Here is a 16,727-nt window from a genome sequence, read left to right on the forward strand (position 1 = left end):
CAGTAAATCAAATATTTATTTCCAACCCTAAGTTTATTCAAAACAAAATTTCTTATTTACTCTATGTCTGTACTCATACTGATAGCATTTTGTTTACAGGGATACAAGGACCTTCTGTGTTCAGAAAACTGAAAAGAAGCAAAAGTTTAACACGTTTTGCACTTAATCTTATCAAAAGTGGTAAAGTTGAAAGGTTTTATTCATTCATGGTCAGAGTCAAGGAGAAAAACTGTGGGTAGGCACCTTGGCCTAGCCACTGCCAGCATTCCTTGCACGGTGGCCGAGAAGGCACAACCCACACTGGCCTGCCATGTCCCTATCACTTTGGTTTCCCTGCCGATCCGCTCCAGCTGCACGTGCAGGGTCAGAGCGGCTTGGCCCATGTCACTGGTTCACCCAGTGCGTGCAGGCAACCGAGGTGCCTCAGTTTCGCTAGGGACCCCTGGGCGTGCGCTGGCCCCGGAGACCGACAGGGCTTCTGCCCCAGCTCTGGCTCTTGACGTCCCGTGTTTGAGTCGGGACGCCAAGCGTGTGTGACTGGGTTAGGCGGAATCATAGATTCAGAATCAAGGAACCACAGAATATCCTGAGTTGGAGGGACCCACAAGGACCATGAAAGTCCAACTCCTGGCCCTGTGCAGGACATCCACAAGAGTCACACCATGTGCCCGAGAGCATTGTCCAGATTCTTCTTTAACTCAGACAGGCTTAGTACCGGAAGACCTGTTCCAGCGCCAGCCACCCTCTGCGTGAGGAGCCCGCCCGCCACACCCAGCCCAAAGCCGAGCACTGCCCCTCGCCGGCGAGCCGCGCGGTCCCGGCTCACCAGACGCTCCGCCCCGCCGCGCAGACGCAGCTCTGGGCAGCGGGGCAGCGCGCGCGAGAACTCCAATGGTGCGGCGCGGCGGGCGCGGTAAGCGGCGGGGAGGGCGGCGGGGAGGGAGGGGCGGACGGACGGACGGAGCTCCGGCGGGACCTGAGCAGGCGCTGAAGGGAGCGGCGGCTTCTCGCCCGTCCTGCCCCCGCTGGCCGCTGCTGCGACGGTCGCGGGCCGGGGGCTGTCATGGCGGGAAGGGGATGCGCTAGTGCGGATCATCCGCGGGGCTCCGCGCCCTCCCCTTCCGCACTCAGCTGGAGCTGGCGGCGACGAGCCCGCCGGGGAAGGGATGACATGGGCAGCGAGGCGTCGGGCCGGCCCTGCCTGAGGCTTTGAGGTCGGCAGAGGACGGTGGCCGTGGCGGTGGGGCCGGGCCTGCGCTGCTGCCCGAGCTTCTGCGTGCCTCGCTCCTTGTGGTCCGTGCCGGCGTGCTCCATCCAGCCTGGCGTTGAGCACTTCCAGGGATGAGGCATCGCCAGTTTCTCTGGGCAGCCTGTGCCAGTGCCTCACCACTCACTGGGTGAAAAGTTTCTTCCTAACCTTTAGCCTAAACTTACTATGTCTAAGGCTGTTCGGCTTTGTCCTATCACTACATGCCCCTGTAAAAAGTCCATGTCCAGCTGGCTTGTATTCCCCGTGTAGGTACTATCTGGTACTGAAAACAGCTGCAAAGAGAGACTTCAACATGTGTGCTGTCTGTGTCTTGCTATTCCCCCTCCTTCTAGGAGGAGACAGTGATAAAAGGTCATTTTGTGATATATGTGTGCAAGATCGGTGCAACGTTGATACACAGATACCTTCCTGGATGGTTGATAGGATGAGGGGAATTTGTTTCTGATTCAACAGACTTTGCCAACTGTTTTACTGTGCAATATGACACAGACATCTGCTGTGGTGGAGGAACTCCAGCAGAGTAGGCTTTTAAGGAATACTGTCAGAAAATGTAGCTGGCATTTAGCTGGCCTAAAGATTAGGGAAGACATGTTCCATAAGTGCTGGGAGAATTTGACATTTTAAGTTTTTGGTTTGGATCAGAAATGTAGGTAATTAAATTTCCACTCCTCTCAAAAATTTTCTGAATGCCCATTTTTCATGTGGGAGAATAACTAAAATAACTAAAATGGGATAATGCTCTCTCTCTCAGAGTGAAGAATCCTTTAGGTAAAAGTACTGTAATATAACAGGCTAGTGATGGGCTTTTGAAAACTAGGAGAATTTTCAGAATTTGGGATTTTATGTGATTAAAGGATCTGAAGCTGTCCCTCATTTCTGGTGAAAAGAAGGGTTTATTGTCTATTCCAAATAAATTAATTCAGTTTATGTTCTGAGTTACATTAATTACTTGCTCCATTATTTGGGTTTATGCTCATCTCCCCTTCTTTGCTCAAGCTTGAAAACTTGTGTCGTAAGAACTGATCACCGTATTTGAAGCAGGGGTGGAGACGTTGCGGAAGGCACAGCGTGAGGCGCTGCCCAATCTGTGGAAACGTTGGATTTTGGCGTTGCTGGGAGGGCCTCGGGCGCGTTTGGTGCGGCGGGGCGGCTGCTCACTGTTGCCGCCTTCTGGGCAGCGGCGGCACTGCGGGGCTGGGTCCCTCCGCAGGGACTTGACTCCAGAGAACATGGCACTGGGAAAACCCGAGTCGGAAACGATCTCGGAGGTTATCTTCTGGCTTATAAGCATGGATCCAGTCTTGGTAATAACTTCTGTGCTTTTTGTCTTTATATTCTCAGGAAGTGAGATATGTGTGATTCTGCCTCTCCTTGTCTTTGGCTACTAAAGATTGAACATGGTAATTTTAACCAAGGTTGAAAGCAGGATATAGGTTTTATGGTGATTCTATTTCTGTATATATTCTAAAATTTGAAGGGAGAGTCAAATAGAAAGACTGATATTCCCCATGTTTTTGGGCAGGAGTTCTTCAGGACTGGATTACCTCCCTTGCAAAGACAGAGAAAATTGGTTCAGCTTGAAGAAGAGAAAGTTGTATAGAGAACTCCTAGCCACCTTCCACTATCTGAAGGGGGCCTACAGGGAAGCTGGAGATGGACTCTTCATTAGGAACTGTAGTGATAAGACAAGGGGCAAAGGGTTCAAACTGAAAGAAGGGAACTTCAGGTTGTATATTAGGAAGAAATTCTTTCCTGTGAGCATGGTGATACACTGGAAGTGGCTCCCCAGGGAGGCTCTGGGTGCCCCATCCCTGGCCGTATTGTAGGCCAGGCTGCGTAAGTCCTTAAGCAACCAGGTCTAGTGGGCGATGTCCCTGCCCGCGTCAAGTGGGATGGGACTAGGTGATCTGTGAGGTCCATTCCACCTCCTTAACATTGTATGATTCTGTGATTCCATCTGGTCAGCACATGCATATGGACCAGCGGGGTGGGTGCACATGAAAGTAAGCACAGGGTACCACAGCTGAAAGTGTCATAAGGGACACTGGTGTAGCTGGGGTGATGTTATGAGGAGTTGCAGCAACAAAGTGCCCTTTGAAGGCACTGCACAGAGTTGTTCCATCAGTGGAACAGTCTTGGGTGCTCAGTGTACTTTTAAACTATAATTTCTTTTTCCCTAAGACGTATGTTTCAGAGAAACATACCCTGCCCTACCATTGTGAAGGTGCTGCTTTTGGCAAAGATGTCTTTCAAAAGACATTTGTGTGGAGGATTCTGAGAAGGGTGACAGAGATAGGTGAAACAAGTTTTTCCTGAAACAGGCACTCAGGAAGTGTTAGAATCCTTTGATGTACATGGAATAATTTTTGGCATTTACAGGAAGATGTATATATTGCAATCTCATGATTGTTCCCCAGAAAAAAATCTTCAGTCTTTGATTTATCTGATGATTTTTTAAAAATTATCTTTATGAATACAGCATATTTTTTGTCAACATGAGCTAAACAATGCACAAAAGTATGCTAGATTGTAAAGATCTTGCTACATGTATAAGTGGTAGAACAGCTCTCAAAAATCAAGTCTTAAATAATTCAGTTTTCACCAAGAAGGGTATTCCCTGACAATGTTTTTTGGTTAATGCTACAATAAATTGCTGTCATTGTTAATGTTATTAAAATGAAGACAATGGTAATACTCATTAAAAATCTGTAACTCCTTTCATGCAGCTTTGAGAATTAGAAAATTCTTTGTGTTTGAGATTTGGTGGCTTATACCACCAGTTCCCAAGAACACTTTAGGATCATGCAGTTACTCTGCTTTCTAAGTTACAGGAATGTATATTATGTTAAATATTATGGAGGTGCAAAATACTCTTTATTAGTATTATATTAACCATAAACTCATTAAACGTACATAATACATTAATAAAGAGAAATCTAGATTATTTCTGTTAATAATCACAATTTACTCTTCTGAATTTCAGAAGTTTTGATTACAGCGTCTTTAAAATTTGTTTAAGAAGGCTTTTGCTCTGTGTTATAATAAAGGGTGGACTCATGTCAGATGCTGTTTGTGAGAGGTTTCTGTTCATTTTTAACTGTCAGCCTTGCATATGTTTGCAGGGTTGTGACATAGTACTTCTCTATGCATTTTTAACTTCCAATAGAAACTATGTTTCTAATCAATACTGTGAGCTATAGGTTCATAATTTTACCAGTGATGAGTTGTACAGGTATTACTGGACACAGTCTAAAGACACATTACTTGCTCAAGTGTAATCTGCGCAGCGTCATTTATGGTAATCTTGCAAAATAAAGCCCACAAGGCTACTGCAGCAAAAGGAACTTTGTAAATCTATGAGAGGAGTAAATTTAAAAAAAATTGTAAATGGAGTAAATCTCATGTTAGCAGATACTTGGTTTTAGTTTGGTGTTTTTTGTTGTTTTTTTTTTTAAAGTAAACAAGTATATGAGTAAATGTACAATTCTTTAAAATCAGAGCAGAACTAATCAAGCTTCTGCAAAGGTGCAACAGAATGAGCCTTACTTAATTAACTTTAATGATTTCTTTAGTGTCATCTGTCAGAAGTGAGAATTGGATTCTTAGACTTCTGACTCCTGAAGCCAGATTATAGTGCTGTCCTTCCTCCCTATTAGAAGATTAATTGGACATGGTTTTTTTATAAATCTCAATTAACTGTGTGACAGTATTGAAGTATTCCAGATAGGACTTTAGAAAGGTATCAACTGATTTGACAAAAATGTGTGTCCAAGTAGAAGAGGCCAAGAGACATACCACTCGCTAGTATTTTTTTTTCAGAATGTACATCATTGTACATCAGAAGTTCTCGTTTATCATCAACTGACCACATTCATAAGAAGCTCCCTTTCCATAAGATAAGAGAAAAATACAGCTTTAATTTCATGCCAGGGGCAACATTGTGAGGTTTTTGTGAATGGTAGTGACAGAGGCATTGTTGACAAGTCTGAGGATTCTCTGTAACGCATTAAAAAGTAAACGCTCATAAAATATCCAGGACTAATGTACTGAAAATTCCACAAATCATTGTCCCATCGATATGAATTTCACTTCCCTCTCTTCAGTCCAAATGCCCACATAGATAATTGTTGCTGCAGTATGAGTTTGACTGAGTGAATGACCAAAAGTCTTTGCTCTAGATGTTTCTGAGGAAACTTATCTCTTCTTGTTTGCAAAGAATGAATGGCCTGATTTAATGCCTGTGAATAGCATGAAACTTTGTCAATGGACTCCAGGGACAAGTATTTGTGGGAGTGTGTTAAGATAATGTACAAACGTGTAAATGTTGATGTGAATGTCATGAAGTTATTTTTATTCTTCTGAAGAATACATTTTTCTGTCAGATGTACTTAGTGCCATAAATACATCTTTATTCTGAAGATTTTATTTTGTAGCTATTTCTGAGTGTGACTAGTCAGAGAGAGAGGAGGGGGAAAAGTATGAGACTCTTTTATGCCAGAGAAATGCATTCTTTCATTTGCAGGCTTGCTTTTACTGTGAACTCTGTGAATACTTCTCACAGATTTTTTTTTACTTACACTTATTAAGCTGTCATTAGAGTTCATATAAAGGTAAGTATGTGTAATATAAACTGAAAATAAAATACTTTTTTGGGATTCTTGTGTGGTCATTTTCTTTTTGGTGGAATATTGACCATCATTGCATAAATTGTCATGTCATGCTTGAGGAGCTTAAGGTGAATAATAGATTATCTTTGAGGAAAACCTTGAAAAACAGTGTTTCCTAATAGGCTACAGTATATGAGATTTGTGTGTTTCATCTTTTTTTGTCATATGTTTCCTCAGTGATTTTGAAGAAATTGTTTTCTGTTTGTTCCTCTGTTTCATTATGCTTATACAGAAATGCTTTAACTTTGTGGAACTGTGGGATTTCAATGAAAGCTATGTATTTCATTAGTAAATAAATATTAGAGGTGCTTATAAAAATTTTAGTTTAAGAATTAGAACTCAACTGTATGAGTAGCTCTGGATATCAATGACACAGTCAGTATTTTACCTTATGTTCAAATACTTGAGATAAAGACTTTGGAACATAGGTCTTCTTTTCATATATCTGTGTAAGCCAGGCGGAAAGCTTGAATTTAGCAGTTGCATGACTGTTATAGAAGCATTATTGGAAATATGAAGCCCCTTAGTGTTCATTCATTATTTAATTGAAGGAAGAAAGGTGAGTAGTCATTCTTCTCTGCATATAAAGAAGTTGTGTCCCTGTTGCTTTCACTCCCAACCCTTACAGCTTAGCTGGAGGAAGATTGTGCTTTGGCAGGAACTTTTTTATGTTTTCCCCTTGCTTCCTTCTAATTTTAGTACGTACAGATGGAAGTAAATGCTATTCCTTGATACGCTAATAAAAAGGAATACATGTTTTCTACTATATTACAGTTCATAAGTGACTACTTTGATGAGAGGATTGATATTCTCGCTTGCTGTCTACAGTTTAATGTATGTGCTTCTGTTCATGCTTGGACATGAGGGAATTACTTTATAATATATCTATTAATTGTGGAACTTAAATTTCTAAAAAAAAAAAAAATGCCAAGGATTGGTGTACATGCAACATCCCCATCACTGATAGCTCACAGTGTGTAACTGACACAAAATGCTATTTATTCCATGGTGAAACTTTGAATTAATCTTTACCTAGTCTTTTTTTTTTTTTCCCCAAAGGAACTGAATTTTAAGGAAATAGGTTTCTTTGTATTCCACTCAAGCAATATACAAATACAAGTTCATAGAAGAGAAGGTTCTGTGATAAGGGAAATTTGGGTGATTGGTTTGGTTCATGTTCAGACCAGAATAGAACAGAATGGACTATTTTGTTGGGACAAAAATCATCCGGTCAAACTGCCTGACAAATTCACAGCTGAACAAATGTTAACTTTGGTATTAATTGCATTGTACAAATGCCTCTTTTAAGGCACTTGACAGACTTGGAGAAAAAAAACCACATTTGTAGGAAAGCTCTTCCAGTGTTTGACCACTCTCCTGGTAAAGAAAGATTTCCCAGTGTCCAGTCTGAACTTCCTGTAATAAAGCTTGAACCATTTGCATGTATCCTGTTACTGGATTCCAGGAAATCCTGGGAAAACAGACCAGTACTTCCCCCTCTCCAGGTCCCCTCCCCAGGGAGCTGTACAGAGCAGTGAGGTCACCCCTGAGCCTCCTTCTCTCCAAACCAGACAAACCCAGAGCCCTCAGCCTCTCTTCAAAGGATGTGCCTTCCAGCCCTTCCACCAGCTCTGTTGTCCTCCTCTGGACCATTCCAGGACCTTCCCACCCTTCTCAGGCTGTGGGGCCCGGCACTGCACACAGGACTCAGGGTGAGGCCACCCCAGGGCTGAATCCAGCAGGATGATCCCAATCACAGCTGGTGATGCTGTGTCTGATGCACGGCAGGATGGGGTTTGCCCTCCTGGCTGCCCGGGCACACACTGCTGGCTCAGCCTGAGCTGCTGCCGACCAGCACCCCCAGACCATTTTTTTTCTGATGTGTTATTCTGTAGAGAAGAAGTTGAAAATCTTTCAGATGTCTGAAATGACAGTATAAAATCTCTAATATTGGTTTTAAGCTATGGGAGACAGTGGTAACCACATGTAAAAGTTTTAAGTGAAAAAGTAGAATTTATATTTGGTACAAAAATTGCTTTTTGTCTAAGTAACTATAATTCATTCACTTTGCTTTGGCTTACATTAAGTTTTGTGAGAACATACTTGCTAAAATTGGGTAATGAGAACTGTTTGGTCAGATAACCCAGATAACTGTATTTTTTTCAGGTAACCCATAAAAAAGGAATGATGCTTTAGTTGGCAGATTTGTTATAGAAGAATGGATACAAACAATAGATTTAATCTAATAAGAATTTACCATTGTTGATAAAAGGCCTAATTTTTCTAATATTACCTGGTAAGCTCATATGTGGATGGGCTTCTCACTGTCATGAAACTTAATGTGAAATTAAGGCTTCATTGAGACTAACAAAAATTTTGCCATTGATGTAAACACAACCACCATTTAATTCCTTTTCCTGTGACCTGAAAAATAAGATCTAACTAGTGTTTAGACTGCTGTTATCAGAGACCCATGCACAATTGATGTGTGTTGTTACTGTAACTGTTAGTGAAGCTAAAGTGCTGTTAGCAATAATTGGACTTTCTGCAAAGTGCTGTAAAAATATTTTTATGTTGCCAGATACCAGGGACAGTTCTGCCTTCTGTAGTTTGAAGGCTCGATCAGACCTAGTGTCTCTTTCCAGAGTTGCCTTTATTCTTTGTATAGTTGTTTTAGCTGCAATTTCCCATGTGTCATCTTTATTTCTGTTGTTGTCACAGCAGTGAGCTGAAAATTAGCTGGGCTGAATGAAAAGGCTCTATCCAACAAACAAAATCCAAGGATATTTGAACATTAATTTTCATTAGAGATATCCCCCTAAAAATTTTATTTCTTAAGCACTAGGAGCGATTGCTACATTCCAGTGACCTGAGTGTTACCAAATAGTCTTGTAAGGTGTACTATTTAGATTGCAAGACAAAATACATAAATCTTACTGAGGAAATGTATTGAAAGGAGATGTGCTTCACATCCCCTTCCCTCCCTCCATTTCTAGAAAACTGTGAAAATGTGTGCTTGTTTGTGCCTCTGCTCACCATGCCACACATTTTCAGGATGTAAATTTTAGCTTCTGCTGTATTTTGAGGTGTGTTGTTGCCGCCTGTGTTGTAGGTCACTGATAAGAGGAAGGCAATCCACATATGGAAGAGCAAGCAAGGAGATAAGGGGTGAGCTAACAGGCCCCTGTTTCTTTCAAGTCTTTGTTCTGGAAGGTTGTGTTGATATGCTTAATATCAGTGTGCACTGGTCAAATTTGGGATTTGCCTAATTGCCTTGAAACAAACTTAGATTTTGCGCATCCTTCTGATTCCCTGTCTTTTGGTATTGATAGCTTTATGTAGGTCTTGCTGGATTTTGTTCTGGTTTCTGCTGACATTGAAATTCTTTTAAACTAGGGCATTGTGTGTTTTGGTACTTTGACGAATTGCATAGACTCTTCTGCCAGAGATGTAAAGGTACCTTATTTTATTGCCTGTTTTCTCCTCTTAAATTTAGCTTTAAAAAAAAGTACTAGTGGTGTTGGAGTATTAGTAACTTTTTTGGTATGTTCCTTGCAGGAGTAGCTTACAGTGTATTGTGATCAGATTCTTTGTTCAGTTTGTTCCTAAAAATCCATTATTGGATCATTGGTGGGTTGGTGCTTACGTATTTTGTGTTTGAAAGTATAGTTGATTGTCTTCTTGCCCTGTTAAGATTCATGATGGAAAGGTAACAAATAACATATATAAAATTCAGTGATGTCACTCCTGCTTTCTCTGTTCTTGTGGGCTGAAGATAAGAGTTAGATGGATGTGCTGAGATATTATTTCTCTTTTTCCCATTAAAGAGAGTTTTATTCTTTATTTTCAAGCCTCTTGAAATGGGGTAAGTTAGAGGGAAGATCTGCTGCTACAAGATAAGCTATTGGAACTAGAAAGTTTTAAAATTAATTTTTGTGTGAAGCAAATAAATTATATTTTTGGGGTCATGCAGCCTGATTAATGGAAATCCCAGAACATGCTGAGTTGGAAGGGACCCACAAGGATCATTGAGTCCAGCTCCTGGCCCTGCACAGGACACCCCAAGAGTCACACCATGTACTGAGAGCATTGTCCAATTGAACTCTGTCACGCTGTGACCTCTTCCCTGGGGAGCCTGTTCCAGTGCCCAACCACCGTCTGGTAAAGGAAAGCTTTATCATGATCATACAGTCCTTTTGCGGGGAGAGGGAGATGTAATGTCTTCAGAGTATCTGAGAAAGGGAGAAGTTCTGTGAATTCCAGCAAAGCTTGATTCCTCAGGGCATCAGGTCTTCTCTAGACCTGCAGAGCAGCAGAATGCAACTGGAAATATAATTTTGCAGTTTGCAATGATGGTCATATGAAACCTGTGTAAGAGGTTTAAATTTGCTCTCCACAAAATTAGCCCTGCTAGGGGCCACATTTGCTTAAAGATGAAAAGTAAGCTCTTTTTCCTGTGAGTCCTGATAATGTAATTCAGAATGCAACTATGTTAAATTACCGATTATCAGAGTAAATAGAAGAAACAAATATACAGCAGCAAAATAGAAGAGTTAATTATTTTACAGGAGAATTTTAGTCTAAACATTGAATAATAATGTCAGCCATCTGGTTGACAGCTATTTAGTTTGCCAGATTTCACAGGTTGCTTAGCCAGTATTGAGTCCTTTGTTTTGGCAAAATTTGTCCTTTGATTTTATTTCCTGGGGAAGATATAGTAGCATGCAATTTGTTTTAATTTGGAAAGTGCACATGTAGACAGGCAGTTTTCTATATTAGTTGTTTTTTCTTGTTCTAAAATGTCTGTGGATGTAGGCACAAAGAAAAATAGGCAAACTTGTTTTTATATGAAAAGTTACTAAATAAAAAATTAACACTAACCAACACTGCTTGTAAGCACACCAGTCTAAAATGAAAATGGAAGTTATTCTCTCAATTATTCTGCTGGACTGCCAGTGTGTGTAGGTTAAACTTAATACCAACCTATAAACTAGCCTGTGATGCTTATTTCTCAACAAGGTATACTGGAAAATAAGATGACAGGAATAAATAATGTATGTGTTTATTTTTCATATTGTCTTTACTAATCCTGGGCCTTTTTGAAATTTCTAAAAAAAATGCTTTTTTCCCTAATAAACTATTTTTAAAATTTATTTTGGCGAGAATGGTAACAGATTGTCTTTACAGTAGGAAATAAATTATGTTTGCTCTTACCTCCTATCTGAGTATATATTGAATTTTCTTCTGTTCTTGGCAAGCAGAAGGAGACTTGTCAAGGTGAAGATGAAAACTATACTTGAGAACAACGTAAAGAAATAGATATTTTATGCAGAGAATTAATAAATGAGAAAATAGTAACAATGTTCAGGATAATTGCTACTTTTTTTTTTCCTTTTGGCATAATCTCAGAATATCCATTAGGCAGTAAATTTGGGACATGATTATAATAATGTTTGACACACTGAAAAAATTAATACTCTTTTGTTATGTTACTGTATCAACCATCGAGTATCACAATCGAGTTAAGAGTGATTAAGGAGTAAAAATGATGGTATCTTTTGATTATATAATATACTGATGTGCTCCTAATTGGTAATATTTGTCTCCTAATATCTGTTAAAGTAATAAATATGCACAAAAGGACTGCCCTACTGCTTTTGTAAGTATTAAAACCCCATAAAAATAGTTTGGAATTTGGAGTGTATATTTATATGTTTTGTTATCTTAATGGTGACCTGTTGTACTTGGGGCCCTTGGGCCCTGACATCATAACAGTATTTTTAACTGTTTTCTTATTTTGTGTTTTTCCTCATAAGCTAAGGTAGCTGGTGGGTAGGATATAAGAGAGGAGGTAGAGGAGTGGAAAGTAAAACGTTAATTTAGAGCATGGATCTACTTAGCAGTGATTCAAGGCAAAGTGAGAGCTTATAACTTGAATGCAAGTTTAAGTCATATTTATTTGGAATGCTGTCATATAAGGAAATATTGTACTTTAACAGTACCTCAAAGATCCTTCTACTTAAAAGGCTTTATTTAAATTTAGCAGCTAAATTTACAAGATTAAAGAGAAATAAATTCATGAAAGTTTAATTTTAATTTTTGTGAATTTTTAGAAATGCTGCCATTAACTTCTGAAAGGTATAACAAGTTCCCTCATACCAGTGCTCCCCATGTGCTTGGAAGTGTGAGGCCAAGAGGGTTTGCCTGAGGGTTCTCAGAGAAGAGAGCTAAAGACTTCTTTCTAGAAGTAAAATATACTGTAAGATGGTTCACAATAAATCTGGCTTCTGAATTTGCCATGTTGTGGAGAACCCAGTCAAAATGAGAATCAGTTTTTGATTTTCAGCAGCTAAAATGAGTCCTTACTAACTGAAAATAATGGAAATTAATCTGAAAGAGACTAGGAATATACTTGTCAGTATTGTAAATCAAATTATTAATCAAGTATTTATTATCTGTGATTCCTATAGCTCTTCTAATATGTTCTGTATGATACTGGGACCTGATCATTTAAATTACCTTTACCTAACAGTTTTCTATTTCTCTAATAAACCATATCCTATATCCTATGATGGTTTTTAAAATTAAATCTGTGTCTCTGGTATGTTTGCTTTCTAATCAGGTTATTTATACATTCACAGTATTTATACATACACAGTAGCTTTACTGTGTGTTTTCCAGTAATGAAGACAAGAGTAAGCTGTATTAATCAAATTGCTCTTTTCGGGACTAGATGCTATAGTTGAAGTAAACAATCAGTAAAATAACTATTTGATATGAAACTTCCAGTGAAAACAAGCAAGTACAGCTTAAAAATCATGCTATTGGAAACAGAGCACTATTGGAAATAGTGTGGACTGTGTGGTGTTGTGATGCCGAAAATCTTAATGTATATTAAATTAATGACATTCTTGATAAAGGATAAATTAAAGTACATAGTAAATGCTAAACAAGGGCCAGTGGCCTATATGAATAGTGTAGCAATTCCTAGAAATGCCACTTTATTGTGTTCTTCTGTTGATCTCAGCATAATTTTATAAAAAACATGTATTGGTGGTATTCCAAAACAGAAAGCAGCAATGCCTTTAGCAATTTTTGTGATTATAATTCTTGAAAATCTACCTGAGGTCGCGGGCTCCATTCCCACATAGACCATTCCCTTAAAAGTTGGATGTAGTGATCCTTACAGATCCCTTCCAACTCAGAGGAAGTAATATATAAATGCAACTGTTTTAATAATATCTGTAAGTGATTCTGCTACCATTGAATCTACAAGAGTAATTCTTGTCCAAAGCTTTACAGAAGTGCACAACACTTCCTCCTTCCCCCGCTCCAAAAAGTGCAAAGATCTTTACATGTCACTCTAAATGGTTTATTCCAAATATGCACTGAGGAGTACATCTTCTCTTAATCACAGGGATCATTTGTTCCTTATTGCTGATCTCTGAGGATTTTTAGCAGTTTCAGAAAATTAATTGCACAGAAAAACACATATATTTGTGCTTTAATCCATTTTGGAAATGTATATAAAACTGACTCTAATTTTTGCCCATAAATGTATCCATGAATTGAGCTTTAAACTGCAGCTAAAATTTCTGAACTCTGTGTTAGAAACAGAGCGGTGTTTCATTTTCATCAGAAAATTATGCAGAAAGATCAAGGCCAGGACTGATCCTTCTGAGGATAGGTTCTGAACCCTGGATTGTTTAGCTGGAGTTTTTTTGGTCCAGATCTTTTGTTTTCAAACCCTCTGTTGTATTCAAACCCTCAGCAAGGTGAGGGTTTGAATAGCACCGAACATAGAGCTGCTTTGTCTTGTGTGGGATTATAGCAAGTCTGTTGATGGGAGAATACTTTTCTTATATCCAAAATATTCAGGTATTTTAAGGGAATTAGTTGTCAGAAACAGTAAAAAATGCACACTTGCAGTTATCAGCATAGAGAAGAGATACACTTCTAAGATTTTCTTTCACATATGATTTGTGCTGTTGGTTTTTGGGTTCTTTTATAGTAGCAGTACTAAAAAAAAAAAAAAAAGAATGTGCAATCCAGTTTATTTAGCTGTAATAACCAGGGAGACAAAACACCTTTCTTATTGGAGAGCTGGGATCTCAGACTTCTGGAAAAAGAAGAGTGATGGCTGTGCCATTCTGCATACTGAAGTAGTAGAAACAGGTACTCAGTATATTAGATTATCCTGCTTGATTTGCTTTACTTGGATTCTCAGTTAATACTTAGTCAACTCATGACTGGCCCCAAAATGCTGGAGGTTTTTGTGCTTCCTCTTTTTTTGATTTTTTTTTTTCTTTTCATCTCCTTTCCTAAAATTTTAGGAACCATTTTATTAGGGGATTGATTTTTCAGTTATTTGGTAGGATTGATCTTGTCTGGGACCATCAAGTAGGCTCATTAGTTTAACCATATGTGTTAGTTTACTTGCTGGCTTCAACTTGTTCTGAAATTCTTTCTTATGTCCATGCAGTGATAAAAGTGTTCGATGGCTAATTGCCACTGGGACCTGTGTCGCTTCAGCCAGCTGCTGTGATGGACAGTCTCATAGCGTGTTTTGATACTCAGAGAAGATCAGTAACATCTTGGCACTGCACAGATCCCTTAAGAACTCTGCTGCCAGCAACAGTGGCAGATAAAAATAGGAGTGTAGTAAAGAACACAAGAGCAGTGGCTTTGCTTACTGTCTTTGAACAAGTCTGGGGCAAATACATATTGTACTCTAGCAATCCAACAGTTTAACCTCAATTTTCTGTTTTCTTTTTTTTTTTTTTTTTTTTTTTTTTTTTTTTTTTCCTGTACAGGGTTCAAACTCAAATGATAGTCGTGATTCACTAGGGGTTATGTCTTTCTTTTTCTTTCATTCTTTCTTTCCTTCTTGCTTTCTTGCTTTCTTTCTCATAGTAATTAAACCAGTTTATTAATAATTTTCAAATTTTTATCTGGCTCAGATTAGCATGCTGTACAAATCCTGTTAGCTGTATAAACCATGCTTGGTTTGCACGGCTGCTGTGGAGGTCCCGGTTTATCTTTTTGGTTTATAGCTTGCAAAGATACATATTCATACATTTCTGTGGCATCTATGAGTGTCTGAATTTGTCTCCAATGGGCAACAATTCATTTCTGAAAATTGCCACCACATTCTGTTAATTGACAGTTGTCTTTACAGTTTTGACAGAAAGAACAGTGAAAGACTGCAAGAGCTCATTTGGTCTTCTAGCCTATGAAGACATTACTTTCAGAGAGATTTAAAGGTTGTTGTACTGCTTGCTGTGCTATTCTGTGTCCTTCTGCCAAAGAAAAATATAACAGTAAAGCAGAAAAAATTGTATGCTGTTTTTTGGTATCTTTTAGTGGCGCAGTTTGGTTAGATTTTAATGTTCTGGCTTGGTGATAGTGCTTATCCCACAAATAACAAGTTTTTCAGAGTGAAGTGTGCCATAGGATGTAGATAATTTATGGTACAGCTTCCATTCAGAACTGGGTTATATGTAAAGCTGCCTATGGTTGTATTTTTTCCCTCTTATTTGTATGGTATACAAGGAGAAACAGACCCAAAATACTAAATTTATTAGTTTCTATTAAGGAGAATACTCTTTTTTCACATAAAGCTAATGATCAATTACAAATACAGAAATTACAATGAGCGAAGGCCTCCTAGTGTCTTTTGTTTTGATTGAGCTTTATCTTAATACTTTCATTTATCTTGGAACAAGCATTTTTAGTTTTTAATTGTGGATAGCATTTGAAACAAATGTACACTCAAATAATTCTGAAATTCTGAATAAAATATTGAGGATGACAAATTTAGATAAGAAAAGCTTGAGGCACATCTGGGTGTTACAATTATTCTAAGATAATTTACTGATGACTGTTCCCCCATTGCTATTTTGTAATGATGGGGTTATTAATTTAACTTCTTAATACTGCAAATTAAATTACCAGTCTTAGGAGATGTAAACAGACACTCCCTACACCTAATTCTTGTATGCACACAAAAAAGGTAGCAGAATTCCTCTCTGTGTATATTTGTTTTTGGTTTGAAGTCAGTGTTCAGTGCTGCCTGATGTGGAGTTAAAATCTTTTTTTCAGGATTGTGGAATGGCTCAGGACACTACAGTGCCCAAACTGAACTTAGAGTATTGGTTGGATAAAGCTATTGAATGGGGTCAAGCCACTACTTTGGAATCCCAGAAAGATGTGTGCCTTCACTTGCCCCAACTCCAGGAATTTCTACATCAGCTTTATGAAACAATAAAACTTTTGGTAAGTGACTTCAGAAGGAAGAGTGATCTGTTTTGAAGAGGTCCTCCAAAACAATCTGCACCGTGTTTTGACAAAACCAGAAGGTAACAGTAGCAAAAAGGTTTGTCTTGTTGACCTAAGGTACTACTTACTGGATCAGAGGGGCAGACTGGGGAAACAGTCACAGGTAATGCAAACAGGAGTGTGCTTTCCCTGATTTATTGTGAAAGGGGCTTTTTCTTCTTGATCAGTTGATGTCATGTAAAGTTTCCCAGCCAGTGCTCTAGCCTCTTAAAAAAACTCTTTAAATAAAGAATAATTTTATTCTGGTTGTCAGGTCATAAATTGGATGATTTAAAGGCCTTAATATCCAAAACTGTGACTGATCCTTTAAATCTTAGAGGGTCTGCTGACCCCAGTATTATGGCACACACAGTGAATTCTAGCAGCGTGGTCAAATCACTGACATAAACTACTGCCTGTTCTATTTATTAATTTAATTATTGTCTACAATCACTTGAGAAAAGTAGTTGTTC

At 38.9% G+C, this 16,727-nt stretch overlaps 1 protein-coding gene across 6 annotated transcripts in view; it reads left to right on the forward strand.

Annotated features, from left to right (window-relative positions):
- Positions 1–836: 836 nt before the first annotated feature.
- FANCC (FA complementation group C) overlaps positions 837–16,727 on the forward strand; it is a 77,221-nt gene continuing 61,330 nt past the window's right edge. For 2 of the 6 annotated variants that reach the window (XM_068177589.1, XM_068177593.1), the window contains exons 1-2: positions 2,614–2,670; positions 16,039–16,212. In XM_068177589.1, coding sequence (XP_068033690.1) covers positions 2,668–2,670; positions 16,039–16,212 — 177 coding nt within the window. In that variant the 5' untranslated portion in view covers positions 2,614–2,667. Of the gene's footprint in view, positions 914–2,613; positions 2,671–5,792; positions 5,881–9,375; positions 9,394–16,038; positions 16,213–16,727 lie in introns of those variants that run through there. The other 4 variants (XM_068177591.1, XM_068177590.1, XM_068177588.1 and 1 more) reach the window with 4 other exon arrangements.

This window comes from Anomalospiza imberbis, chromosome Z (genome assembly GCF_031753505.1).
Source record: "Anomalospiza imberbis isolate Cuckoo-Finch-1a 21T00152 chromosome Z, ASM3175350v1, whole genome shotgun sequence".
Classification (NCBI taxonomy): Eukaryota; Metazoa; Chordata; class Aves; order Passeriformes; family Viduidae; genus Anomalospiza; species Anomalospiza imberbis.